Here is a 24,386-nt window from a genome sequence, read left to right on the forward strand (position 1 = left end):
AAAAAAAAAAAAAAAAGCAACCAACCTAAGTAGAGATTCACTCGTTTAATTAGATCGTTGCGGTAGGATCGGTGTGTCTTCCAAGAAACTAGTCTCTCTTGCCCTTCCAAGTTTTGCACCTTATAAAAAAAGAAAAGTAAATAAACAAAGACGAAAATACAAATTTTTTATTCCTGATGTCATCGTCATCATTCCCATTATGCAATAGAGACATTATGGACAGTTCTTTTTGGATCGTAAGTACTTATCGCGCACACTCACTCCACATAAATGCATCCACCAAGTCCGATACCCATTGTCTGGAACGTTCTTTCCTTTTTTTCATTTTTTCCCCAGTACGCGATCTCTGCGTCATACCCTAGTACCTGTTAACACAAAGGCATTTCTTTCTCCACAAACAAGTCCTAAGTGTGATCGAAAAACCCTCAGCGCAGTGGCTTATTTCTTGTATGCGCCCAGATGTTTCCGCCTAGTTCTCCGCATTAGCTTCATACGCCACCGACGATCCTAATATCGACTTACCACCACGCGACAAAATCCGTAGTCCGGACATCAATTCCGAGGTCTTTGAGTCCCTTGGTCGATAGATGAGTATCGTAGGGTCTTTGTACTCCACCAGGCTCGTTCCCTTGCTTATTCCTGATCATCCTATCCAGGGGTAGTCCGAGTACCTCCGCGAACTTCTCGCAGATCTCATATTTGGTCATACGATCTTCGGAGCTGAAATGGAGAATATGAGGCTGCTCTGGCAACCGCGTGCGCTCCTTTATATACTTAATGACAATATCGCGACACACGCGCGCAACATCTTCGGTGTTTGTGGGATACCGTTGGGCCCAGTCATCCATCTTCACGCTCGACTCGGGAGCCTGAGACTTCCACACCGCATCGATCAGACAATTGACCGCGCTCTCCGAGTTATTCTCTGAGGGACCGTACAAGACGGGCACCCGAAGGACGAGGCCGAGCCCGGTCTCCTTGGTCGCCTCCAGCACAGCAACCTCACCATCTCGCTTCAGCTGACCATAAAGGTTGGGAGGCTTCGTTTCCGCATCGGCCTCATACGGAGCTTCTCCTTCCTTACCAGGAAACACGTAGTCCGTAGAGATGTAAATGAGAAATGCGCCGCGGGACGAGGCTTCTTCTGCAAGGGTCCGCGTAGCCTCGACATTCACCCGGCGCGCTTTCTCGGGGTCTTGCTCACACAGATCGGGAGAACGATTGGCGGCGCCTATAGACGTGCGTGTCAGTCTCCCCGTGAGATATTTTACGATACTTGTTTAGCTTACAATGGATGATAATCTGAGGTCTGTGGCACTTCCATGATTAGCTCTTTGCTTTTAGACATACGCCCCCCCGGGGGCAATTGTTCATTCAGAGAGATGTCCTCACACCACATTTCCCCAATTCACTTACTTTGCTTCGTCCAGGATACGCTTCACGTCTTCCTTATCCTCCAAATCGGCTTTCAGGATGGTCGGTGGGTTGGCTCTCGAATAGCCTTGACCGACAACAAAGCACCCCGAGTGCTTGAAAGTGTTGAATACCTGCCGGCCGAGCAGGCCGGTAGCGCCAGTAACAAGGACAACGCTTGACATTTTCTCAGAAGTTGACTCAATGGTGGTCATGACGGAAGGAGGTTTTGGCTGGAGGTGTTCGAGAATGTTTTGTGAATCTGCGGGGCACAATAGTAGTGACGTAACCTGAACCGCTTTCCGCTCTGGTTTAGTTGAAACAAAAGAGCTCGGTTATGGAGCCGATGGGATGTATGATGACGATGTGGTTGTTACTTTTTGTGTTTAGAACTATGACTGTTCTGTATGTACAGCTCTGTAGAGTACTTTCTAGATCAGGTGTCATCCCATTATGGGCGTAACATGAGCTGACCTTTATTTACACTTGGACTGGCTCTTTTCCTAATTCGGACATTGTTGCCCAATGGCGGTTCTTGGCTCCGATTTTGGCTGAACCACCTCAAGCGATGATTCGTTTGCAATGCAAAGTACCTTTTTCTTGAATCAGCCGGGGTTTAATTCTTCGAACAAGCTGAAACCCTTCCATGGATTAATACGAGGCTGCAATGTATCGAGTAACAAATCCTATGGACCACATCCTATAGAAATTCCAAGGTTCTAGAGTCTGGCTAGAACCAATGTTCCCTTTTTTTTTCAGCTTGGTTCAACCTCATTTTTCTTTTTTCTTTTTTTCCTTTTTTTTTTTTTTTTTGCAATTGGGAGGCTTGCGATTCAAACCGCAAATGTATGTACGTACCGGTCTACTCAGCTGACATACACATAAGTTGATAATTGTTTATACCAATCGAGTATATACAAAGAGTTCTGTCTCCAAGATGTTTCCCAAGTAAATAAAGCATATTGTGCGCGAATTTGTACGTGGTTCATGTTGTAGCAGGAAACATCCAAGCTATATATAACCCAATGTTGTTATTACGATATATTTGCCATTCCCCTTTCCACTTTTATATAGAAGGGTAATTCATATAAATAGAAATAAAGATAAGAAAAAGAATTGAAGCCTAGTAAAATGAATTAGTTTATGGACTAAATCAAACTTATATACATATTCTTTCATCTTATTTGCGTGCTAACCATTGAACCACGTTTAATTGTTCAGCCAGAAATTTTTCCATGTTCGGTCGGGATGTCGTGAGCACTCCGGAGTCGGCGCCAACTCCGGCTCGGTCAGCTTTTTAGTCTGCCGTTGGCCGACAACCTTCAACATTTTTGTTTGCCAACCACCACACCATGTCGAGTGTCAGGAACGTTTCGGTCGCCCTACGGAGGGCTCGACTGCCCAGACCCCGCTGTTTCGTCCAGCCCATCGTCTCTCGTGCTCCCTCTCGCATTGCCACCCGCTCATTTAGCGTCTCCTCTTCCGTGAATGCGACTAAGGAGATCAAGTACACCAGCGACGCCTATCCTAACCTCAAGCGTGACCCTAAGTTTGCCGAGATTACGGCCGAGGATGTAACTTTTTTCAAGGAGCTTCTGGGCTCCCAGTCGGCCGTGATCGATGGTGTGACGACCGATGCTGCCGATGATATCGAACCGTTCAACAGCGACTGGATGCGCAAGTACCGCGGCCACACAAGACTGGTGCTGAAGCCTCAGAACAAGGAGGAGGTGAGCCAGGTGCTGAAATACTGTAATGATAAGAGATTGGCAGTGGTTCCCCAGGGTGGCAACACTGGATTGGTGGGAGGTTCCGTGCCCGTGTTCGATGAGATTGTCATCAACACGTCGCGCATGAACAAGATCCGCTCCTTCGACGAGGGCTCGGGTGTTCTGGTCGCTGATGCGGGTGTTATCTTGGAGGTGGCAGATCAGTACCTGGCGGAGCGGGACCATCTGTTCCCTCTGGATTTGGGTGCTAAGGGTTCTTGCCATATTGGAGGTAATGCTGCTACGAACGCTGGTGGACTGCGTCTGCTTCGGTACGGTAGTCTTCATGGCAACATTCTCGGTGTTGAGGCGGTGTTGGCGGATGGTACTATCGTCAATTCTCTCTCGACTCTGCGTAAGAATAACACCGGTTATGACCTCAAGCAGCTGTTCATAGGCGCAGAGGGTACGATTGGTATCATCACTGGACTTTCCATCCTGTGCCCTCCCCGTCCTAAGGCGGTTAACGTGGCCTACTTTGGTGTTGAGAGCTACGAGAAAGTTCGTCAGGCGCACCAGGAGGCAAAGTCTCATCTCTCTGAGATTCTCTCCGCTTTCGAGCTCATGGACGGCCGTACCCAAAAGCTTGTCCACGAATCCACTGGCAACAAGAATCCTCTGGATGGTGAATACCCCTTCTACTGTGTAGTAGAGACTAGCGGATCGAATGGTGAGCACGATATGGCCAAGCTCGAGGGCTTCTTGGAACACATCATGGGCGAAGGTATCGTCGCCGATGGTGTCTTGGCGCAGGATGAAACCCAGTTCCAGGGTATCTGGCGCTGGAGAGAAGGTATCACCGAGGCCCTGAGCCACCTGGGTGGCACTTACAAGTACGATGTCTCGATTCCTCTTCCTGAGCTGTACCAGCTCGTGGACGATTGCCGTGAACGTTTGACCAAGCTTGGATTCGTCGGAGACGATGACTCCTTCCCTGTCCGCGCTGTTGTTGGATATGGTCACATGGGTGACTCGAACCTGCACTTGAACATTTCGGTGCGTGAGTACAACAAGGAGGTCGAGAAGGCCATTGAGCCCTGGGTGTACGAGTGGATCCAGAAGCGCAACGGTAGTATCAGTGCTGAGCACGGACTTGGCGTTGCAAAGAAGGAATTCATTGGCTACAGCCAAGACGAGACCATGGTGAAGCTGATGAAGCAGTTGAAGGATTTGTACGATCCGGTAAGTACTTCAATCTTCGTTCTGTGTATGTAAAAACTAACACTTTTCTTAGAACGGTATTATGAACCCCTACAAGTACATTTAGATTATTATTAAAAGCAGCTGCGTTCTGTATTCATATGAGAAGTTATTATACCACAGAGTGTGAATTTATTGGGTTCAAGATTTATCGTATTTATTCCCGGATATCACGAAGTCGACGTACAAATGCTATTCGAGCCGATAGTGATCGTAGACCACATGCCCGTTTCTCACATAATATACTGGGAAATAAGAAAAAGCATTCAAGCCTCTGCTATTCACCAATAGGTCCTTATGTTTCCAGGTAATCAACCTTAACACAATCGTACTTCTGTTAACATTCAAAATGGATGTGTTATCCAATAAGATACGCCACGTGATGGCGCCACTGGTCTTTTACTCAATATAACCTCTTTGTAGAAACTGAGGATCTTTGCACAAGTTTGTCTATTTAAGGATCCTCCTTCCTAGATGCTTGAGGTGACAACCCTTCAATATTCTCTTCCCCGCTATACTAATTTCGATCCCTTCTATAATACAGAATTGATTATTTAAGTTCCTGTACCATACGATGGAGCTAAAAATGGAGGCTAAATACGAGATGATACGTACATGTCAACATGGGTGGAAAGCACCATCCTCGACTCCCAGACCAACCAAAAGCCTAAGCAGTAGCGAGTTAAGTACATACCAGTGAAATCTACTCTTTTCGACGTCGACCTTCCTAATAACGGTTTTGTATTGGGGAGAGTAGTACCTGAAACACGGTCAGCCTTGTGTAATATTGATCTACTCTGACCCTCCCAGGCACTGTTTCGTGACCTCTTAACCAGCGTCTTTCACACTTTCTCCTAGGTTAAATTGTTCGTCCGTCTGGGTCAGCTCCGCTTCACGGAATTGCCCAAGAGCCCTGTTCGTGGTTAAATGAAGTTTGTATACATATGGACTACGGTCAATGTGTCGGGCAGTTGTTCAAGCTGTTCCAGATCTTTTACCGCAGGAAGGTGATGTTATGGATGGTACTCTAAGAAACACTATTGATCCTGTCGATGTTGGTGAAGGTGCCGAGTCAATATGAAATTTTTACTTGAGGATCTTACTCTCCCCCAAAACAAGAGCTGCGCCGGGCTTTCTTGCTCAAGAGGAAGAAATGAACTAAGATCATACGGGTGGAACGATCCACTTATCTAAGTATCTCGGTAGCAGGGTTGATAATTAATAGACGTTAAAATTAAGTAATCTAGGATTTAGCTAAGGCCGTACTCTTTCTGTGAAAGTCATCCTATTGCAGTGCATACTACTAGTGATGTTTGTAGTAGTAATATAGTACTTTTCGGTGGTTAGTGAGACGATAATACTATTGGCCTATGGCCCCCGGGGATTTAATCCGCCGCAGCTGCAGCCTGAGGCCAGATGCGGGGCATTATCTAATCGGTGCAGAACCTTGGGGTCCACTCGGTGCCTCAGGCGGCGGTTGCCATGCGCTACCGCCTGTTGTTTTCCGCGAACCATGGAAAAGTGCGGCAGCCGACCATTGGATGCGACGGGTGCAACCAATTTACTCTAATCTCGATTTCCCTCAGCTCTCCGCCCCCCCCCCCCCCCCCCCCCCCCTTCCCAAGGTCGATAATATCGACTTATTGAGCTCAACTCCAAGGTCTCGCCGGACACGGTTAGCTGGCTGGCTGTAAGGGTTGCTCATTGTCTCCAGGTACCCCTGGTCTTTGTGTTTTTTCATTTTCCCTTTTCTTTGTGGCCCCCTGAGGCGCCGACAAATCCGGAAACATGGCGGACGATATGGCGAGCCAGTACCAGATGATGGAGGAGTTGGGCAGTAAGCTGCAACCGTCCTAGGATGGCCTAAATGGCATTGGCTAATTGTTTCTGCGCATCTAGGTGGCAGTTTTGGCATCGTTTACAAGGCCATTGAAAAGTCGACTGGAGAGATTGTTGCGATCAAACACGTAGGACCACCGCGTGTAGTTTCCGCTTTGAAGAGTTTGACGTTGATTTTGTTTGCTACTATTAGATCGATCTCGAGTCGAGCGAAGATGATATCCAGGAAATTCAGCAGGAGATCTCCGTCCTGGCGACGTGTGCGAGTCCCTTCGTGACTCAGTACAAGGCTAGTTTTCTACGAGGACATAAACTATGGATTGTGATGGAATACCTGGGTGGAGGTTCTTGCCTTGACCTGGTAATTTACTGTTCCATTGTCTGATACGGAAGGTTCTTTGCTAACGGAGATTAGCTGAAACCGGGCGTCTTCAATGAAGCGCACGTTGCCATTATCTGCCAGCAGCTATTACAGGGCTTGGATTACTTACATAGCGAAGGAAAGATTCACCGTGATATTAAAGCTGCGAATGTGCTCCTCTCACATACCGGAAAAGTCAAATTGGCGGATTTTGGCGTGGCAGCACAGCTAATCAATATCAAATCACAACGTAACACGTTCGTCGGAACCCCGTTTTGGATGGCGCCGGAGGTGATTGAGCAGTCTGGATATGATTACAAGGCAGACATTTGGTCTCTGGGAATTACGGCTATTGAGATGATTAACGGAGAGCCGCCACATGCCAGCACTCATCCGATGAAAGTACTCTTTCTGATCCCGAAGGAGCCGGCTCCCCGACTGGAAGGCGACCAATATAGCAACACATTCAAGGACTTCATTGCCCAATGTCTCACTAAGGATCCGGAGCGCCGACCAAGCGCGAAAGAGCTTTTACGACACAAATTCATTCGGAATGCGGGGAAGACCGAAGCGCTGCAGGAGCTGATCCATCGGAAACAGGACTGGGATGCTGGCAGGGGAGTGACGCGCAATGTCAAGTACTATGCTGAGTCTCTGTATGTGCAACTGAATTGGCTTACACACTGAAATCTACTAACATCGCCATCTAGGAATACCATTACGCACTTGAAGGATGACGACGGATGGGTCTTCGACACAGTCAAAGCGCCCACCATGAAGATATCAGAGGATCCATACGTGGACGAAAATGACCAAGACTCCCAAGATTTCCTGTACGATGAAACATCGGAAATGATGAATGACATGCACATCTCCAGCCCTCCGCTCCCGCCTAAGCACGCTCCGAATAGCGCTCCGAATAGTGCGGTGAACACCGCCGTGAGACGAGCCCCGGCCCCTGAGCGCAGCCCTTCTACGCGGCGAAGCTATAGGAAGCGGCGCTCCAGTGGAATTAAGCAGCCTCTGGGCGTTGACTTGACTTTTGGCAACAGTCCATCGACCGTCCGGCAGTTCCGTCGGGTATCTGATAAGATCCCATCCGAAAATTCGTATAGCTCCCAGTACTCCTTTGGGCCCGATGAGAACAGTAGCCCGAAGACACTGTTCTCCGAGCCGAATAGCAAGGAAGCGCAACTCGGACGACGGGCATACAGCAAAGCTGTTGGCTTGTCCTGTCAGGAAGTTCTTGGGACCACTGGGGACCAGGAAAAGCGAGAGGCGATTTCTCGACTGGCGGAGGCCTGGAGTGATCTTGAAATGGTGGACCCCGAGGGATTGTACCACATTCTTAAAATCATGAACGAAAAACTTCAAGGGTAAGTTGCGAGCTATTGCTCACCGTGACGAACGGAACCGGCGGTGGCTAACGGAACCTTTGAAACAGTGATCCAAAGCTGTCAAGTCTTGTCCCACAGGCAGCTCCACCTCCCGATTCCCCACAGAGACCACGCCTAGTTTTGGCACAAAACAACCCGCACCTAAAAAGCCACAGACGGCGGCAATCCGCGGCAGTGGCTGAGCCCAGCTTGCAACCGGCGCAATTAGCCAACCTTCCGGGTCAACAAGTCCCCGGAATGGAGCACACCAAGCAGTTGTCGGATGTGCTCTACCAGCGGTGGTCCGAAGGGCTGCGTAATCGCTGGCCCGGGATGTAACTGCATTTAGCCCTGCAGAACATCCTTTGCTTAATCTTTCAGGGGCTTTTCTTGATTCTTTCCTTGCGTTGTACAAAACCCGATGGTCTTTCAGGCGTTTACATATCCGGTGTTCTTATTCGGCCTGGTTTTCGGTACGATCCTAATTTACGCTCGTTCTATATTGATCCCACAACTGGCCCCGTAAGGGCTTAATTCATTCTCTGGTGTTCTTTCCCGCGATTCTTGCAAGGGGTTAGCTGCAGGTCGATGATACCCCGAATTGAGAGCGGTGCATGTTAAACCATGCCGGCAGTCTTTCGTTCAGCAAGGACGGGGTGGGATGAACAATCTCGCAAGTGCGAACCTCGGCGCTGATTATCCTTTATTTCTTTTCTTGGTTTCCCATCAGATCACGGACCGGGTCTTGGAGTTTCGTATGCGTTGGGTTTCATTTCTGGTGAATCTTTTTTTGAGGACTTGTGATTACTCGATTTTCTCTTCTTGTTTTGATACTTTTTTCTCTTCTCTTCTTTTCTTTTCTTTTTTCTTTTTTCTTTTTTTTTTCCCCCTTAAAGTATTCAAAGATGGCCCCATGAGGGCTCTATGTGAAATATACCTCAGCATTGTTGTCGTTGTTGTTGAATTGTCTGTACGTAATTGGCAGTGTAAGTTGCGGATAGAAGCAATCGAAAGCGAAAATAAGGCAAGGACGAGAATCAGTGGAAATTCTAGACCGGCGGGTAATAACGACCTAAGTTGGGGTGGATACGGAGCCGTGCCGATTGATATCTCGTTGTAATGAGGAAGTGCAGATAGCAATGAATGTGGGTGGAATGATTAAACTCGGTAAATTACTTGTCTCACCTACAAATTCCCTGCAGCTGTCAACCCCATGTGGCATCCCATACTGTCACTCATCAAACATACCGGGGAAGGGAAAGCAAATCTTGCATACTGAAGAATGGAGAAATTGACAATACGGTAAGGAGGGAGTATCCTCACTGCGTACAGTACGCAGAACAGTACTATATTTAATGCCACGATGAAACGGCCAATCACTCGGCGGTGACGGCGATCAATTTCCCCCCTGAACGAGCTGGACACGGAAGGGATGCGCGTTCGACCCGCCTCATGGGCAAAGAGAATTGCTCTTGCAACTCGGGGCTCAGGAGACCAAAAAAACACCTTCATTTCGTCGACACTAATTCTAATTTTACTTTTACTTAGTCACTTGGCCAGACCTTTTAATTCCTCCGGTTGAAGTTTGTGTCCCTTTCCTCTTGCTTTTATTTTTCCTACCCTCGTCAGTTGCATTTCGTGCCTGTGGATTATTGTTAGTTTGTTTCTCGCTCTCTCTTCCACTCTTTTGGAACGATTTGGTTTTTGTTGTATTGTTTTCTTTTTTTTGGTGAACCCAACCCCTTACGATTCCTTTGGTTTGTTGTTTTTCTTGGACTTGTATATTTATTATTTTTTATTTATTTTCATACCACAGTCTCTACTACTGTTTATGTCATGATCTTGTCTTTTCCCCGGTCCTTCAACATACTCCCTGAAACCCGACTGTAATCCAACGTCATGGGAGATATCACGGGAACCGAGTCACCTGCGCCGGAAGCATCCCAACCATTGCTACGCTCCTCGTTGGATCATCATTCCAATCCCATGTCCGCTAGCGATCTTACCGAGGAACAGCTCGAGCAGCAACGCCAACTCCGCCAGCAAAAACGTGCCTCTCTCCCCGCCCGTCCCCATGGGGCCGCACGCCATAAGAAGCGCTTGACCCTGAACTTTCCCATCAACGTACCTCCCCTGACTACTGCCCTGGATTCAAACGTGGCTGAGCCCAGTTCCATGACGCCTGTGACTCGCCCCTCGACTCGACACTCTCATATCCCCGCCGTCGGCACCCCCGTAACCTTCGACGACCACGACGACGGGTCCGGTCTCCTGACCGCCATTGCCTCGCAGGAACGGAAAGTGCTGGAGCTCCGCGAGGAGCTTCAACGGGCTGAAACAGAGCTGGACTCGTTGAAAAGGCAATGGGAGGCATCGGAAAAAACCAAGAAACGCATCGATATCAGCCATCGTGCTGAACCGCTGATCCCTCTGCGATCCCCCGACCGGCCCGGCGCCGACGAGACGATCCTTCACAGCAGGGAACACAGCGTGGCGAGCTCGGAGAGCCCATCGGTAGTACAACCACGATTCAGCCGGGAGCTGGAGCGCCGTCACAGTGTGCGCTCTGCGGCGGCCAAGGGTACCAAACTCTCTGCGAATGGACGACGGGTGTTCCAAGGTTCCCATACGCGGACCTTGTCCTTGCTCTCGCCTACTGTGGGGCCTGTCCCCAATCTGCCAGGCTCAGAGTTAGGAAATGGCCAGCCCGACCAGGATCGCATGGGCCGTTCTCCACGAGCTGCGACCCTGCCGTCGGCTGAGCGTAGCCCGATGGTTCTAAGCTCGAATGAAGATATGATCGCGCAGTGGCGGAAAACGATGCCTCCCCCGTCGCGGGAGGCGCTGATGCGCACGGGCAAACAGATGGCATCCGATCTGCGCGAGGGTCTCTGGACCTTCTTGGAAGATATCCGACAGGCAACCGTAGGGGAGGAAGGAATCAACGCCACCGAATCGAGAGCGGTGCCGTCCCGGAGCTCGACTTCGCGAAGCCGAGACCGGTTGTCGACGCAAGGAGGCATGTCCTCGCGATCCGCCTCCTCGTCACGGAGTAAAGGCGCAGGAGCGAAATTATCTGGTAAAGACTCTAAATCGACGGATATAGACTCGTCGTTCTGGAGTGAATTCGGCATTGATACAAGTGGGCAGAAGTCCCCGAACGCTCACAGAGCCTCCACTACCCCAAGCGGGCCGAACGCGCAAAACGAGTCCAATCGTCTCGACATTGAGGACAACTGGGACGACTGGGATACTCCCCAACCGAAGAAAATGCATACCCCCTCCTCGAGTCAGTCTACGTGGGAATCGAAGCAAGACCAGTCTCCGATGACTCCTAGTAGTCCCCGCACAAGTACTAGGTGAGTTGTCTCTGTTCTTTCTTCTTCCCCACTGCCTTCTGCTGCAATCCGGCCAGTGTGGTTGTGCGACAATGCATGCGCTTACCACGATTAGCTTTGGCGACTGGCGCCCACTCCACGACTCGTTTGTCCCAGATCCCAGCGTGTCGGATGGTATCCCCTGGCCTGCCATGGCCGACATGCCGTCCCCGAAATTGCCGCGCACGGCAACCAACCTCATGGCCGAATGGGAGCGCAGTCTGTCGCCCGCGCTGGACTCTCCCACCTTCAAGAAAGCCTAAGTCAGCCACTTTCTTCTTTTGATTCTTCCCTTCTGGGCCTTCCACTCCATTCCGGGATGCTACTGTAAATATGGACATGAACATGCACGATCTAGCCTAGTTTTGGCGTGACTGATATATTAGATCTGGAGCATGAGACAATACGGATAACGCAAGGTTATGATTGATCCCAATGCCTTTTACGACCAGCGTTCTGTTACTGACGTTCCTTTCATTTTTCATTCTTGTCTCTCTTTCACTACTGTTGGTTGCTTTCTTGTACAACTTGTTTGACGAACAGAAGGAATATTTGATATAAATACATGTCAGAAGTAGAAAATGTGACAATACAATAAAATCTCTTATCGATAAATTTGACAGAGCACGTTCCATGGATGCAAAAAGTAGAAAACCATGAATCGATGGCCGAATGATACCAATGGTAGTACAGGATGTTAATCACGTGACCATATTGCACAAAGGGTCCCATCCGACCGCCGTAAATAAATTTGCGAGTCGCCATCTCATCTCCGCAAAAAGTCCGGGGATCGCATTCTCACCCCCAGTCCTACTCGAGCTTCGCACTCCTTTTTCAGCTCTAATAAGTTTTGCCTTTCTCCTGCAGGAGACAATAAACAGTCGCACCACCACGTGATCCGACAAAATCACCCACCCCACCTAGAAATCCTCCCCGGACCAAACACGACAACACAACTTCAAAATGAACATCCCAGGAATGACTCCCGGCATGGCCCCCGCAGGCGCAACCGCAGGAGCCGGACTCCCCGGTGCCGGTGCCGGAATGCAGGGTATGAGCGAGCAGGAACAGGCAATGGTGAAAGCGGTTAGTCAATCAATATACTCCGGAGTCCGAGTCAAGCACCTGGACGCGCGGGAAACACAACGTTGCGAGAGGGAAAAACAGAATATGCTAACGAGAACAGATGCACGCCGCCATGGAATCTTGTCCCGTGAAGACTGTTATATCCGGTACGATGGGATTCGGTCTTGGTGGTGTGTTTGGATTGTTTATGGCTAGTGTATGTTTCACCAGTATCCCCGCGCCCCGATTTCCACAATGGAATGCTAATGTGATTACGAAATAGATGTCCTACGACTCAACCTTCACTCCCCAAGGAAAAGCCATCATGGACCTCCCCTGGCGCGAACAAGTCCGCCGCGGTTTCAAAGACATGGGCTCCCGCTCCTGGTCGTCGGCCAAGAACTTCGGTATCGTGGGTGCGTTGTACTCGGGCACGGAATGCTGTGTCGAGGGACTGCGCGCCAAGAACGATCTCTCGAACAGTGTGATCTCGGGCTGTATCACGGGTGGTATTCTCGGTGCGAAGGCGGGTCCTCAGGCTGCCGCGGCTGGTTGTGCGGGTTTCGCGGCGTTTAGTGCGGCGATTGATGCTTATATGAGGATGCCGAGTGAGGAGTGAGCTGGTGCGTGCGTGCGTGCGTGCGTGTGTATAGAGTTGACGTAATTCTGGGTGGGCGTTTTTGTTTGGGATAGAGCGGCATTTTTTGGGCGTTTGGGGTTACTTTCCTTCTTTTGCTCTTGGGGTGGAATCACTGCTCTCATGGGTTGGGGGTTTTGTGATGTACGACGTTGTATTATGGGACTCACTGCTCCGATTGTATTATAGTGTATATGAGGTTAGAATTGTATAGACTATCTACGCTTTAGTATTTATGGGTTTATTGGGGGTGGGTTGGTTGTAGGTTGTATTGTAGTTGAGCTTTAATGAAGATATAGAGCTTGAGTATATTCTCTTGTACATTGTAAATCTTAATTCGAAAAGAGACCGGAGGGGGAGTTGGATACAGTTCTACGTAGTAACTTATAACTAGAATATTGTGATTCCAAGTGACCGACCACCTTGTCGCTCAGGCAAAAGGCTCATAATTGACTGTTTTTCTAGTTGTTCCTCAACTAGGGGTATGAAATCATACCCAGAGTAGTCTTGCTTCATACCAGAAACCATATCAAAGTATATAAATTACTTCTGAAAGTAGATATTGAGAGCAAACTCAAAAAGTATACTTAAATTCCCTTTTTGGAAGTCAGGTAATACGCCTGAAATTACTATAATACAGGAGAAATAGTTTAAGCAATCATAATAGAGCATGTTCCTTAGTCAATAATCTACTTCATAATTATAGAGATGGCTGCGGTCCCATAATTTGGTTGACATTGACTGGGTAAGTCTGCGGACACAACCTCACTATCTTTCGATGATGAAACCCTCAGTTTTTTTTATGCAGCCTATTTATGAAGGGCCCAGAAAAGTTATGTAAATGCGAGTAAGTGAAGATCGTCATCACGGGTGACCATGGCTCAACCCTCTGAGGGTTGGAGGGTACTTGCTACTGACGTCTTGAAGAAGTGGCAGGCTTTTTCAATGGGATGGATTTTCTGTTTATACCTAGCCAAATATGCTAGGATGTGACTCCTTCAAACCCCAAGCGCATAGCTTAACAGAATTCACAGTCCTGACGACTAACATATGTCCCTGTGGAGAGTTCATCGAATAGCCTCGGAAACCCGCCCTGAGCCCGTACCGGGGCGGGGTCAAGGAGGCTAAAAGCTGGCGATCACCTCTTCCCGAGTGGCTATGGCAACATTGATAGCTTGGGAGATGAACGACCATAGTATGGATGGGATTGGCTCGCAGCAGAGTGACCCCTGATTCTGCAAGACTAAGAGTTTAATTATCCCGAAGGTTCTGCAAGTTATGCTCGGTTGGAAAATGCCGTACTGGATGTCATGATCCAAATTGCGCAATAAAATTAGCTGACGAAAGTGCTTCCTAGCGTGTAGTATATAAGCCGACGCTTCAGCTGCTTTTGAATGTCGTGATGCCTTGACTCTCGTTCACTTCTCACGCCTTTGACACCAACCAGGACATCATGAGACTCTTTCCTGTATCTCAAGGACTGGCTATCGTTGCTATTGCAGTGACCAGTACGGCCTGGGGTGTAAGAGCATTAGCCAAAGCAACAACCGGGAACCCTCTAGCTACGTCCGACCAGCAAGAGCTGGATGCTCTTGCAATCCAGATCTATCAAGATTACCCGTTCACTGTCCTCAAGGGTGAGGCAAAGGTAGCCTACCAAACAGCTCACGGAATTCCAATTAGTGAGGAGGCGGCCTCTAGTCTCGATGCAGCCATCGAGGAATTGGTCTTCAGTGCCGTTCAGAAGGCTGTGAACAACGACCCATACCATCCCAAGGTCTACTGGGTTGATTCTGGTCCGCGTAGTTGGTTCGGGCTGGATGTTCCCGGCGGGCGATATTCTTACGATAATCCCGACTGCATCTACCGCACCATTCCGATCGACGACGATGTTGATTATGTGGTGACAGGCTACCGCCACTCAGTCAGTCCCACCGATGTGAGCTTCTCATTGATCAGCGACCCCAATTCCCAGAACACCGTGGCCTACTTGGCCGGCAGCGATCTGATCGTTAATAATGATGGCTCGTATACCATCACCATTAACAGTTCAGCTGCTGATGGCCAGACAAACCACATCCAGTCTACTTTCTCTGCCGTGCAACTGTTGATCCGCAACAACCTAGGGGATTGGGACTCCGAAACGCCCGATAATATCACGGTTCAAGCTGTGAGCAACACCACAGGCCATGACGCCATCACCAGCGCGAAGATTATCAGCAATGCGATATGGAACCTGCAGGAGTCTATCGTGGATTACGGCGTTGGAGCACTCGGGCTCAAGACGATGACGAACGCCGTGAACACACTCAAAGCCCCGAGTCAGTCCAGCTCCCTCGGTACTCTGACCAGCCAGGCGAGCTCCTTTGGCCATTTCAACCTCACCGCGGAGGAAGCCCTCGTGGCCACCCTCACCCTTGGCCAGGCGGATTACGTTGTCTTTCCGGTGACAAACCCTTGGATGGTCACTGTTGATCCCGGGAGTAGCCTGGTTAGTCTGAATAGTAACCAGGCCGTGGCCAACGCCAATGGGACGTACACATTTGTCGTATCCCTGGGTGATCCTGGTGTCTATAACTGGGTCAACACTACCGGGCTCCATGAGGGTACTATCATGGTGCGCTGGCAAGGGCTGGACACCTCTTCGTCGTCCGCTGACTCCCTTTCCATTGAGGTCCAGGTGGTGGCACTGTCTGATCTAGCCTCAGTCCTTCCAGAAGGGACCCAGTACGTCACGGCCGAGGAGCGCGCAGCGCAGCTCAACAAGCGCACTATAGCTTATTCCCAGAGGCTAACTTACTGAGATGGCGTACCAACTCTAGTTTTGTTTCTCGTCTTCTCTCAAGACGGCTGTGTTAGCTGCGACAACCTCAGGATACTGCCCTAGAAAATAGAACTAATTCCGAACTAAATATAATCCTAAGTTACTCAAAACTTCATCTTTCCAATGTAGATTTTATGACGTATTGAGTGACAACTCACGGCTTACTCACCGGGCAATTCATATTTTGGGTCCGCTGAACCAATGATTTCAATCCACGCATTGATCGAAACGACATCGGAAAAATACCCCGCTGTCGATCGCCCCACCAGTTGCAGTTTATTGGCAAAGAACAACACCAGTTCTCAGTCGAGAGCTGATCGTGTGATGTGATATTGACACCTGAGGCCACGCCCGGCGGGGTAGTCAATTCGTCTATGTCATCATTTCACTACTATATAAAGAGAAGGTATTCCCTATTCTCAATTTTCAACCCTGCTACACCCCGCCATTTCATTAACACACGGTTCACCAATCGTTCGATTTATAAGTTAAACCTGCCCAAGATGTCTGTTACAGCGATTACCTCGTAAGTACCGTCAAACTAGCTTCCTTCTTTCCCCGCACCTCCCCGCATTGTGGGCTATATTGATAAATGCTAATGACGATAATATTGTTAGGGTACCACAATACAAGGAGATCACCGGCGGAGTAACACCAGTTGCGGTGTTCTTCTCCTCAGAAAAGGTTCAATCTTGCAAACCGATTGCCCAACTCCTCGAGGAAAAGACAAAGGGGCTTTCTTCCCAATTCTACAAGGTGGACATCGATGCTCAAGACAAGGTTGCCAAGGAGGCCGGCATAGGCATCCGAGACGTGCCCACCATCGTGATCTATCGTTACAACCAAAAGCTAGGCGAATGTACTGGGACCGATCCCCAGAATGTGGATAGAGCTATCACCTCCGTAACGTCATCTTAAAGCATCGAGAGAGAGAGAGAGAGAGAGAGAGAGAGATGGTATTGTCTCGGTTGATATGTGATGTTTGCTTTGATGGTGTAGGGGAAGACAATTCTGATTGTATTTAATTATAGATCAAATTATCAAATATCTGACTGAGACCTTGACGGTCGTATGAGGTCTTCGCTCGTAGGGCTTTTACATCTGCGAGATGGTCTATCATTATGTCTGTTTACGGTGATGGTGTTGTATGGTAGATTGTACTTCTGGGCGTCCGAGAACAACATCCCGAGTACCGATTGGATTCATTGCGAGACCTGCAGGGCTAGAATGAAAGGTTCCGTGTTATTGCACATAGTATGAAGCCTGGTCCTGTCAGTATTAGAGTTATCCTTCTGGCTTCACCGAAGAACTCCTTCATATCACTGTAAGAATAATGCTGTATGTAGTCTATGCTAGTGACACAGACTTTACGTATAGAAGTTGAACTGTCTTCTTACCAACATCGTGATAGAATCCTAAAGATCACACCGTGTTATGATTCCCATGCTCTCTGGTTATCAGATCATATTCGCTGGGCTTTCTGCTGGGTTTATTGGTTTAGGTTTTCTTGGCTGTAGTAGAAGGTTTCCAAAAGAACGTAACAGAGTATAGAAGGACGTATGGATAAAGCCACTTCGGTTCTTGCTTATTTGTTTCTTTGATAGGAAGAGCATAAGTTCTTATCATTAGCGTTTGCCTTTGATCATAGACACGATTTGGTTAATCCATAACGCCATGGGGAGTCTACCTATCAAATGGTATTAGCAAAGCAAAGAATTGATTCCGATGATGATCAAGGGGTTCGCTCGAGTCCCAGTTTCTAACTTCAATGATTAGCTACGGTTTCGATGCAAATGAGCGCACGCAAACTCGAATTTGGCTTTTCAGACACAAGACAGCTTGACAAATGTACATCCTTCTATTTAACCCAGGGAAACTTTCGAAAGATGGGAATGATCATAACAAAGGTAAGTGTTCAAAGTGAAGTAAAGACCGATGCTGACATGTCTTGCACCGGATGTACGGATTCTCACCAGAGCTCCAGGATCTAAAATCTTATGTTCATCTTTCGAAGAATCGAATGGGACATAAAATCCCGAGTAGTGATAGATGTGTACCCAACATCCGACTCAGCAGAAGGGACCTGTGGCAAACCCTAAGTTGAATCTATGACTCAGTTAGTCAAAAGGGGAAGTCTCACCATTGCGGCTTTTAGTCAAAGAAAAGCACAAATATACATATCTAATAAAGAGCCTAATGTGGATCCTCGCCGCTAGATATTAATACCTCCACTGTTGTGGTTGCATCGTCTAAGTACCCCTGCAGCTCGGCGCTTCACCCCCACATCAAATAAGCACTAGTTTTAGCTTTGGAGGCCAATTACCCAATGTCAAAGCAGCATTTCTTTTTATTATCTGACATAGAAAAGCGATAGGGCTTTAGTGCTTACAGTATACTTCATCGCCAACAAAGAAGCGTCGTCCAAATACCTGTCGGATTGTTGCAGCCGACTAAATAGGGTATCCACACCTGTTCTGTAACCTCGGTAATAACCTCATACATAACAGCCTTCACCTTTATGTCCTATGTTGACATAAAACCCGCTCCAGCCGCTGAGGACCTGATCTCCTTTTCCTCAATCCCTTTGTCTTCTAGGCATATAAGTAGGGTCTCATCGCCACCTTCATAGGAACGAAATCAAGTCCTTTTCCTTCCTGATCTGAGGCTTTCGTTGTCCTTGTTGGATAGCGAACTTTCAAATCCTCCGGAACGAACCCGATAGACTAGTACCAACAGAAACAATGACAACAAAGGAACAGAAGATCGAGGCCGCAGTTGCGGCAGGCGAGATCCCCGGTCTGATCTTGCTTGCTACTGATACAGCCGGTAAGCTGGTAAAGAGGGTTACCTATCAATCTATATTAACCTCCTAGCAGATAAGTTCTACTACGGAAAGGCTATTGGCAATGCATCCTTGAAACCAGGCGCTGAGCGACCTATGACCCTGGACACGACACTCGCTATAGCCTCGTGCACGAAGATCATTACTACCATCGCCGTGCTGCAATGCGTCGAACGAGGCCAGTTTGGCCTGGACGACGATGTATCCACTGTGCTTGGTGAACTTCATGATCTCAAAGTCCTCAAGGGCTTTGAAGAGGGTACTGAGGCTCCAATTTTGGTACCAGCCAAGAATAAAATAACATTACGGTAACTTTCTCATCTCTTATCTACATACCATGTCCTCATACCAGCATTGATGTGAATATTAACTCATTACACAGACACCTCTTGACACATTCATCCGGTATCGCGTACGACTTCGCCGATCCTAACATGATACGTTGGCGTGCGTCGACGGGCCACACCCCAGACATAGGTGAAAGCACGCCTCTACTGCAGCGCGCTACTCTTCCCCTCCTTTTTGAGCCCGGTGAGGGCTTCGTGTACGGCTACTCGCTCGACTGGGCCGGGATACTCGTTGCACGCCTCAACAATGTCTCCCTGGAGGACTACATCCAGAAGAACATCTGCGAACCACTAGCCATCACGGACTTGACTTTCCACCTCGAGAAGAACGAGGAGGTTCGCGCCAAACTAGCCGACTTTAATTTCCGGATGGGCGGTATGACCCAATTCGCGACTCCAGCAGACCCAAATGGGCAACTCACCTGGATACCAGGGCGCGTGTGGCCGGACCCCGTTGTCGAGGATTATGGTGGATGGGGCGCGCTCACTAGCGGACCTTCGTTTATGAAGGTCCTTGTCTCTATTCTACGCAATGATGGGAAGCTTCTACGCCCCGGGACAGTGGAGGATATGTTTACGGATCAGCTATCCACCGCCTCGAAGGAGATGTTGAATGCTACACTCTCCATCCCGGAGGTGAACAATTACCTCGGTGGAACGCCGTTAGGACTGCAGAAAACCTGGGGGCTAGGCGGGTTGATTGTCTTGGAGGATCATACTACGGGTCAGAAGGCTGGTAGCCTTCGGTGGGCTGGCTTGCCGAATCTGTTCTGGTGGATTGATCGCAAGGTTGGGCTGTGTGGTCTGTATGCGAGTCAGCTGGTGCCCACTGGCGATCCGAAAAGTATGGAGTGGTCTACTGTGTTCATCCAGGACATGTATGAGAGAGTGGAGAGGTTTCGTGCCAAAGTGTGAATTAGTACCTAAGCTCTATCAACTCTTTAGTTTACTTAGCTGCAGGTCTCTAGGCTGGGTTCAACTTGTCAGTGGGTGGCTTATTCACTCAACACATCCTGATATTTGTCTTGATGTTTATATTGGAGAAGAGCATCATGACATAGTGATATATAGACGGGAAAATATGAGGGTTCAAATGAAGTTCTATCATAGGAATCCCCCTCTTGAGGCTGACACTACTCTGCTAACAGTAGCTACCAACCACATGGATACTGACACATAATACAAAATGTGTTTGCGCCTAGGCAACGAAACACAAGCTGACTAGCAGATTGGCCAAATACCTTTGTTGTATATAGGTAAACAATGCCTTGTGTCAGCTTGAGATCTTCAGAGAATAACAAAGCATCTCCAGATGATTTCTCCAAACTCCTAGATCCTACCCAAGCCTTTCACATAATCTCCAAAACAACACACCAATATAAACCACCACGTATCAACCATATGGAAACCACCAACGACACCACGAACGAGCAGGTCCTCCTGCAAATAAGCGACCGTCAATTCATAACATCAAAATCGACACTCTCGCAAAAAAGCACATCTTTCCAAGCCCTCTTCTCCAACCGATGGAACAACCAGCGTCCAGATAGCTCCTACTTCGTCGATGCAGACCCCAACCTCTTCGAACATATTCTTCGGTACTGTCGCCGCGGCATCTTCCCCCTCTTCTACGATCGAGCTTGCGGACACAACTACAGTCTATATCTCCAGCTCCTCCAGGAAGCGAGATACTTCGGCATTGACGGTCTTCGAGAATGGTTAGAGGAAGAGAAGTACCTCCAGGCTGTGAAGATCGTGCGGTCAGTGAAGTCGCTGAAAGGCCTTGAGAGTCAGATTCATGAGGTTCATTTGGCGAATATGGACCCGGAATACTTCCCGCACTGGGGTACTCGTAAGGTGTTTGTTTGTCCCCGGGGAGTTGGGCAGCATAGGAGAAACCCGGGACTTTGTGGGAAGAAGTGTGTGAAGGTGCAGGGTGACGAGGAGGTGATTTTTGAGGATGAAATCGGCCTTGATTGGAAGGGTGGTTGTGGAGAATAAGGTTGTTTTTGATATGATGCAGTGCTTTCCGGTTCCGCAGTGAGGGTGGATATGGTTTTATGTCTAAGGATTTGATTTGTGGTAAAGATTAGTAGGTTGAAGGCTCTTGGCCGACTTTCAGGATGGATTGATGTGGACTCTGAGATATGATCAGGTCTAGTTTGTTTGATATGAACCACTTTCGTCAAGACGAATAAGGATTATCCTAACCCAGTTCTGGCCAATTCAATGCTTCATTACAATAATTCACACCCATATATACAAACAACGAAAAAACCCCCTCTATCCAGCCCCCAGAAGTACAATTATCCCCCTATTCCTCCTCAAGCGGCTCATAAACCTCATTTCTCGCATCCATCCACTCCCGTATATGATCCCACCGCCGACACGTATGTGTCTGCCCCACGCCCAAGAACACCGGCACCCCCTTCCACCCATACATCGGCACGGGCGACAAATCCGCATGACAAATCACCGACTGCACAACCTGGTCCAGACAATGGTGGAGATGCACCTGGCCCCAGTCATCCGGGATATGGGACGAATTTTTTCGAAAGCTGTCGTGGTGTTCGAGGTGAGTGGAGTAGTAATCTTTATCTACGTACATGCGGATATAGTTTAGGCAGTGGAGGGAGTGGAAGACATCGAGTCTGTTTTTTTTTGTTTTTCATGAGTTAGTAGGTGTTGGGGTTTTATAGACATGGTTAGATATGTATGGGTTTGGCTTACTCGAAGTGGTAGTTACCTGTGTCTGGGAACTTTTTGATATTGGGTTTGTAGGGTGCTGCTTCTTGGTCTGTTATTGCAGGGAATTCTCCTATTTAATCATTAGCATGTTAGGTTATGAATTGATTTATAGATATTTAGCAATAAAAGAAAGGAAAAAAGGAATAAATACCACGAAGCAACTCAGCCCACGCAGCATCTATCTCAGGACTAGGCGGACCCGCATATTGAGGTTTTGTAGGATCTACCTCTCGTTCTATCATCTGTGTTTCCTCATTGTAGTAGAACTTTCCCGTGAAAGTACGTTCTTCATAGGTGACATATGGTTGCACGTCTGGGAAGTCGGTTCTATACGCTCCATGAGTTGCTGGTTGCCGGAATAATAGATAACCTGAGAAGAGCGCTAAGATTGCGGACAGGATCCATGGGAGGCCAATCTGCCAGTTGAAGGTTGTTTTTGAGGATTTTGGGAGTTCATTGGGGTTTAGTTTCTCGTATGTGTATTCTTTCATGCGTTTGAAGAATATTGGCATTTTGGTGGGCTGGGTTTGGATTTTGGTAGAAGGGTGGGTTGGTGGGTGTTGAGGTCGGGGTAGACTTAGTGGATTGGGGCTACGTTTGGAAATATTAGAGGCTATTGTTCAGATGACGGCTGTTCGATTTTGGCTATGCTTTGTGAGAGATCGGTGCATTAGCCCCCTAGCTTAATGGTGGCGTCTGATCTGCAAGGGATCTAGGGCTGTGGACGCGGTAGGATGTGGGCTTCAGAACCAGACAAATCCATTGGCTACAGGGAACGTACTAGAATAAGAAGAATGCATAGATCATGCAATGTGAGGTGATCATAGATGTTATCATGCAGATAGTTGTGGTCATTGCTGCCAGAACCCTGCCGGCAACTAGCGGTGAAGTAACCTCAATTCGACTTGATATGATGTGTCGCCTGTACACACCATTGTGAACTGTGTTGAGTAGGTTGTTACTATACTATATTAATGAATTGACTATCTGGCTACACGTCGGATCAGTATTGATGTATTCCATGTCGTGGAGTAGAACTTACTAGAAGCAAGTTTAGTAGACACAGAGCAAACATGTACGGGCAGCTTCCAACCAATGAAGCTTTCGGCATGCAGTAATTGCTTTTCTCAATACGCCAATTCTCTACGCTGCCCAATTTGCTAGGATCTACGCTGCCTGCATGCAGTTTTCCAAGAGTGGGATACAATGAGACTCTACGCAGGGCATAGCTTCGCTTAGCAAGTTAATAGCGTAGATCATTGACGGAAAGTCCAATCATGAAGGTCGAGCTGGAGGATCATTGAGAAGCTGACATAGCCATATCAGATGATCATAGATCCCTCCTTTGACGAATCTCATGCAATGCAAATATATACATGGAATAAAATCATACCGACCCGGGAAATGTGGCGACCATTGCCGAGTCAACACTCCGGTAAAATACCTATGGCATTGAATAGCCTTTAGCAATGCAAGCTCATGCTCACCGCTTCAAGTCCATTGCAGTTTGCAAGCCCCAAATAACGCAATACAACCTGTATGGCCGGGTAGTGGGGGTGACCTTGCCACCTCTAAAAGCTGATATAAAGGTTAGCATCTCAGCTCTGTCCGTGGAGAACACGCATTCATCTGGAATTCACACTCGATCAACTCTCATACTAAACTTGTTGACACATCTTACCCTACCTTACCTGACACATCCCGAATAAAAAATGAAGCTTTCTGCTATCTTGGTTGCAATTTTTGCCGGAGCTATCATGGCAGCTCCTGTTCCGGACAGTCCGATCCATGAGCGGGTAGGACACATATAATGACATACAGTTGTGGTTTCGCGCTAATGAGAGAATTAAAAGGGCATACCGAAACCAAGCGCCGGGATTGAAGAACGGGTAAGTTGTCTGTATTGGAGTCATATTTTCTCACCAAAGATTACTGATATAAAATTATAAAAAGGGGCTTGCTCATGGCGGCTGGGTCGAAGAGAGGGTAAGTCTGCTTGCATCCGTTGGGATAAAATCCTAACAAAAGATAAAAAGGGAGCAATCGTGGACAAAAAGCCAATTGCTCAGCGGGTGAGGCTACATAATCCCCATACCCTGTTGAATACATAACTGATAGATGAACGAAAAGGGGGCTCTTGATGCCGGCGGTGAGCTTGAAGAGAGGGTAAGTCTGCCTGTATTGGAGTCTTACCTTTCTAGAAAATAGAGTACTGATAAGAGATTGGAAAGGGGATTGGTTATAAGAGCAGGGTCCAAGAGAGGGTAGGTCTGCTTGGCTCCTTTGCGATAAATTTTAACAAAGTAAACAGGGTGGGATAGTGGCAAAGCCAATTGCTGAGCGGGTAAGTCTACATGATTCCTATACCCCGTTGAATAGATTACTGATAGATGAATGAAAAGGGGGTTGCTCATGGCGGTTTTGGGGAGATATTAAGCTCACCTGGACAAGTCCAAAACAATTGATAATGGGAGAATGATAAGGGGACTTTGACATTTAAGCACCGGATTGAAGAGCGCGTAAGTCTGCCCATATGTGCCCAAGACCACTGTTAAGAGGGGGATGGAAGGCGGGGCAATGCTGTTTAA

The 24,386-nt window shown here is 48.1% G+C and overlaps 11 protein-coding genes across 11 annotated transcripts; 9 read left to right on the top strand and 2 right to left on the bottom strand.

Annotated features, from left to right (window-relative positions):
- Positions 1–91: 91 nt before the first annotated feature.
- BDV27DRAFT_137785 (dTDP-4-dehydrorhamnose reductase family protein) lies at positions 92–1,833 on the bottom strand. The gene is made up of 4 exons (XM_032069072.1): positions 1,417–1,833; positions 1,290–1,309; positions 523–1,231; positions 92–469 (listed from the first exon to the last, which is right to left on the bottom strand). The coding sequence occupies exons 1-4, from the start codon at positions 1,626–1,628 to the stop codon at positions 439–441; spliced, it is 972 nt and encodes a 323-aa protein (XP_031921465.1). The 5' UTR covers positions 1,629–1,833; the 3' UTR covers positions 92–438.
- A 932-nt stretch (positions 1,834–2,765) lies between these two features.
- Positions 2,766–8,297, top strand: BDV27DRAFT_150476 (Pkinase-domain-containing protein; the record flags this gene model as incomplete). The annotated part of the gene is made up of 9 exons (XM_032071227.1): positions 2,766–4,364; positions 4,417–4,420; positions 6,151–6,219; positions 6,282–6,349; positions 6,415–6,582; positions 6,637–7,238; positions 7,293–7,415; positions 7,575–7,958; positions 8,027–8,297. The coding sequence occupies 9 exons, from the start codon at positions 2,766–2,768 to the stop codon at positions 8,295–8,297; spliced, it is 3,288 nt and encodes a 1,095-aa protein (XP_031921466.1).
- A 1,175-nt stretch (positions 8,298–9,472) lies between these two features.
- BDV27DRAFT_137795 (DUF4048 domain-containing protein) lies at positions 9,473–11,950 on the top strand. The gene is made up of 2 exons (XM_032069073.1): positions 9,473–11,317; positions 11,412–11,950. Exons 1-2 carry the CDS (start codon positions 9,858–9,860, stop codon positions 11,596–11,598), a joined length of 1,647 nt encoding a protein of 548 aa, XP_031921467.1. The 5' UTR covers positions 9,473–9,857; the 3' UTR covers positions 11,599–11,950.
- A 191-nt stretch (positions 11,951–12,141) lies between these two features.
- BDV27DRAFT_137796 (translocation channel protein TIM22) lies at positions 12,142–13,343 on the top strand. Its single transcript, XM_032069074.1, has 3 exons — positions 12,142–12,421; positions 12,522–12,617; positions 12,684–13,343. Exons 1-3 carry the CDS (start codon positions 12,299–12,301, stop codon positions 13,017–13,019), a joined length of 555 nt encoding a protein of 184 aa, XP_031921468.1. The 5' UTR covers positions 12,142–12,298; the 3' UTR covers positions 13,020–13,343.
- A 436-nt stretch (positions 13,344–13,779) lies between these two features.
- Positions 13,780–16,124, top strand: BDV27DRAFT_137800 (uncharacterized protein). Its single transcript, XM_032069075.1, has 2 exons — positions 13,780–15,944; positions 16,031–16,124. Exon 1 carries the CDS (start codon positions 14,491–14,493, stop codon positions 15,838–15,840), a length of 1,350 nt encoding a protein of 449 aa, XP_031921469.1. The 5' UTR covers positions 13,780–14,490; the 3' UTR covers positions 15,841–15,944; positions 16,031–16,124.
- A 172-nt stretch (positions 16,125–16,296) lies between these two features.
- On the top strand, positions 16,297–16,868 carry BDV27DRAFT_137803 (thioredoxin family protein). Its single transcript, XM_032069076.1, has 2 exons — positions 16,297–16,387; positions 16,479–16,868. The coding sequence occupies exons 1-2, from the start codon at positions 16,365–16,367 to the stop codon at positions 16,777–16,779; spliced, it is 324 nt and encodes a 107-aa protein (XP_031921470.1). The 5' UTR covers positions 16,297–16,364; the 3' UTR covers positions 16,780–16,868.
- Positions 16,751–17,145, top strand: BDV27DRAFT_137805 (uncharacterized protein). Its single transcript, XM_032069077.1, has one exon. It carries the CDS (start codon positions 16,933–16,935, stop codon positions 17,119–17,121), a length of 189 nt encoding a protein of 62 aa, XP_031921471.1. The 5' UTR covers positions 16,751–16,932; the 3' UTR covers positions 17,122–17,145.
- A 1,337-nt stretch (positions 17,146–18,482) lies between these two features.
- Positions 18,483–19,985, top strand: BDV27DRAFT_70051 (serine hydrolase domain-containing protein). Its single transcript, XM_032077340.1, has 3 exons — positions 18,483–18,687; positions 18,738–19,011; positions 19,086–19,985. Exons 1-3 carry the CDS (start codon positions 18,603–18,605, stop codon positions 19,963–19,965), a joined length of 1,239 nt encoding a protein of 412 aa, XP_031921472.1. The 5' UTR covers positions 18,483–18,602; the 3' UTR covers positions 19,966–19,985.
- Positions 19,986–20,313: 328 nt separating this feature from the next.
- On the top strand, positions 20,314–21,051 carry BDV27DRAFT_163622 (uncharacterized protein; the record flags this gene model as incomplete). The annotated part of the gene is made up of 1 exon (XM_032073565.1): positions 20,314–21,051. The coding sequence occupies one exon, from the start codon at positions 20,314–20,316 to the stop codon at positions 21,049–21,051; it is 738 nt and encodes a 245-aa protein (XP_031921473.1).
- A 313-nt stretch (positions 21,052–21,364) lies between these two features.
- BDV27DRAFT_163623 (oxidase ustYa family protein) lies at positions 21,365–22,310 on the bottom strand (the record flags this gene model as incomplete). Its single annotated transcript, XM_032073566.1, has 3 exons — positions 21,365–21,701; positions 21,781–21,868; positions 21,950–22,310. The coding sequence occupies 3 exons, from the start codon at positions 22,308–22,310 to the stop codon at positions 21,365–21,367; spliced, it is 786 nt and encodes a 261-aa protein (XP_031921474.1).
- Positions 22,311–23,510: 1,200 nt separating this feature from the next.
- Positions 23,511–24,263, top strand: BDV27DRAFT_163624 (uncharacterized protein; the record flags this gene model as incomplete). The annotated part of the gene is made up of 8 exons (XM_032073567.1): positions 23,511–23,594; positions 23,652–23,687; positions 23,752–23,784; positions 23,835–23,870; positions 23,929–23,964; positions 24,030–24,062; positions 24,110–24,142; positions 24,201–24,263. 8 exons carry the CDS (start codon positions 23,511–23,513, stop codon positions 24,261–24,263), a joined length of 354 nt encoding a protein of 117 aa, XP_031921475.1.
- Positions 24,264–24,386: the final 123 nt, after the last annotated feature.

The sequence above is a fragment of the Aspergillus caelatus genome, assembly GCF_009193585.1.
Source record: "Aspergillus caelatus strain CBS 763.97 unplaced genomic scaffold BDV27scaffold_337, whole genome shotgun sequence".
In the NCBI taxonomy this organism is placed as follows: Eukaryota; Fungi; Ascomycota; class Eurotiomycetes; order Eurotiales; family Aspergillaceae; genus Aspergillus; species Aspergillus caelatus.

Bases quoted from the DNA above. Each gene is read 5' to 3' on its own strand.
- BDV27DRAFT_137796 (XM_032069074.1), top strand. From the start codon at position 12,299: ATGAACATCCCAGGAATGACTCCCGGCATGGCCCCCGCAGGCGCAACC. The intron at 12,422-12,521 runs GTTAGTCAATCA...TAACGAGAACAG, and splicing joins AACAGGCAATGGTGAAAGCG to ATGCACGCCGCCATGGAATC. The intron at 12,618-12,683 runs GTATGTTTCACC...ATTACGAAATAG, and splicing joins TTGGATTGTTTATGGCTAGT to ATGTCCTACGACTCAACCTT.
- BDV27DRAFT_137805 (XM_032069077.1), top strand. From the start codon at position 16,933: ATGAGGTCTTCGCTCGTAGGGCTTTTACATCTGCGAGATGGTCTATCA.
- BDV27DRAFT_137785 (XM_032069072.1), bottom strand. From the start codon at position 1,628: ATGACCACCATTGAGTCAACTTCTGAGAAAATGTCAAGCGTTGTCCTT. The intron at 1,232-1,289 runs GTAAGCTAAACA...GCACGTCTATAG, and splicing joins ACCTCAGATTATCATCCATT to GCGCCGCCAATCGTTCTCCC. The intron at 470-522 runs GTAAGTCGATAT...GCGGAGAACTAG, and splicing joins ACGGATTTTGTCGCGTGGTG to GCGGAAACATCTGGGCGCAT.
- BDV27DRAFT_70051 (XM_032077340.1), top strand. From the start codon at position 18,603: ATGACAACAAAGGAACAGAAGATCGAGGCCGCAGTTGCGGCAGGCGAG. The intron at 18,688-18,737 runs GTAAGCTGGTAA...ACCTCCTAGCAG, and splicing joins GCTTGCTACTGATACAGCCG to ATAAGTTCTACTACGGAAAG. The intron at 19,012-19,085 runs GTAACTTTCTCA...CTCATTACACAG, and splicing joins AAGAATAAAATAACATTACG to ACACCTCTTGACACATTCAT.
- BDV27DRAFT_137803 (XM_032069076.1), top strand. From the start codon at position 16,365: ATGTCTGTTACAGCGATTACCTC. The intron at 16,388-16,478 runs GTAAGTACCGTC...TAATATTGTTAG, and splicing joins TCTGTTACAGCGATTACCTC to GGTACCACAATACAAGGAGA.
- BDV27DRAFT_137795 (XM_032069073.1), top strand. From the start codon at position 9,858: ATGGGAGATATCACGGGAACCGAGTCACCTGCGCCGGAAGCATCCCAA. The intron at 11,318-11,411 runs GTGAGTTGTCTC...TACCACGATTAG, and splicing joins AGTCCCCGCACAAGTACTAG to CTTTGGCGACTGGCGCCCAC.
- BDV27DRAFT_137800 (XM_032069075.1), top strand. From the start codon at position 14,491: ATGAGACTCTTTCCTGTATCTCAAGGACTGGCTATCGTTGCTATTGCA.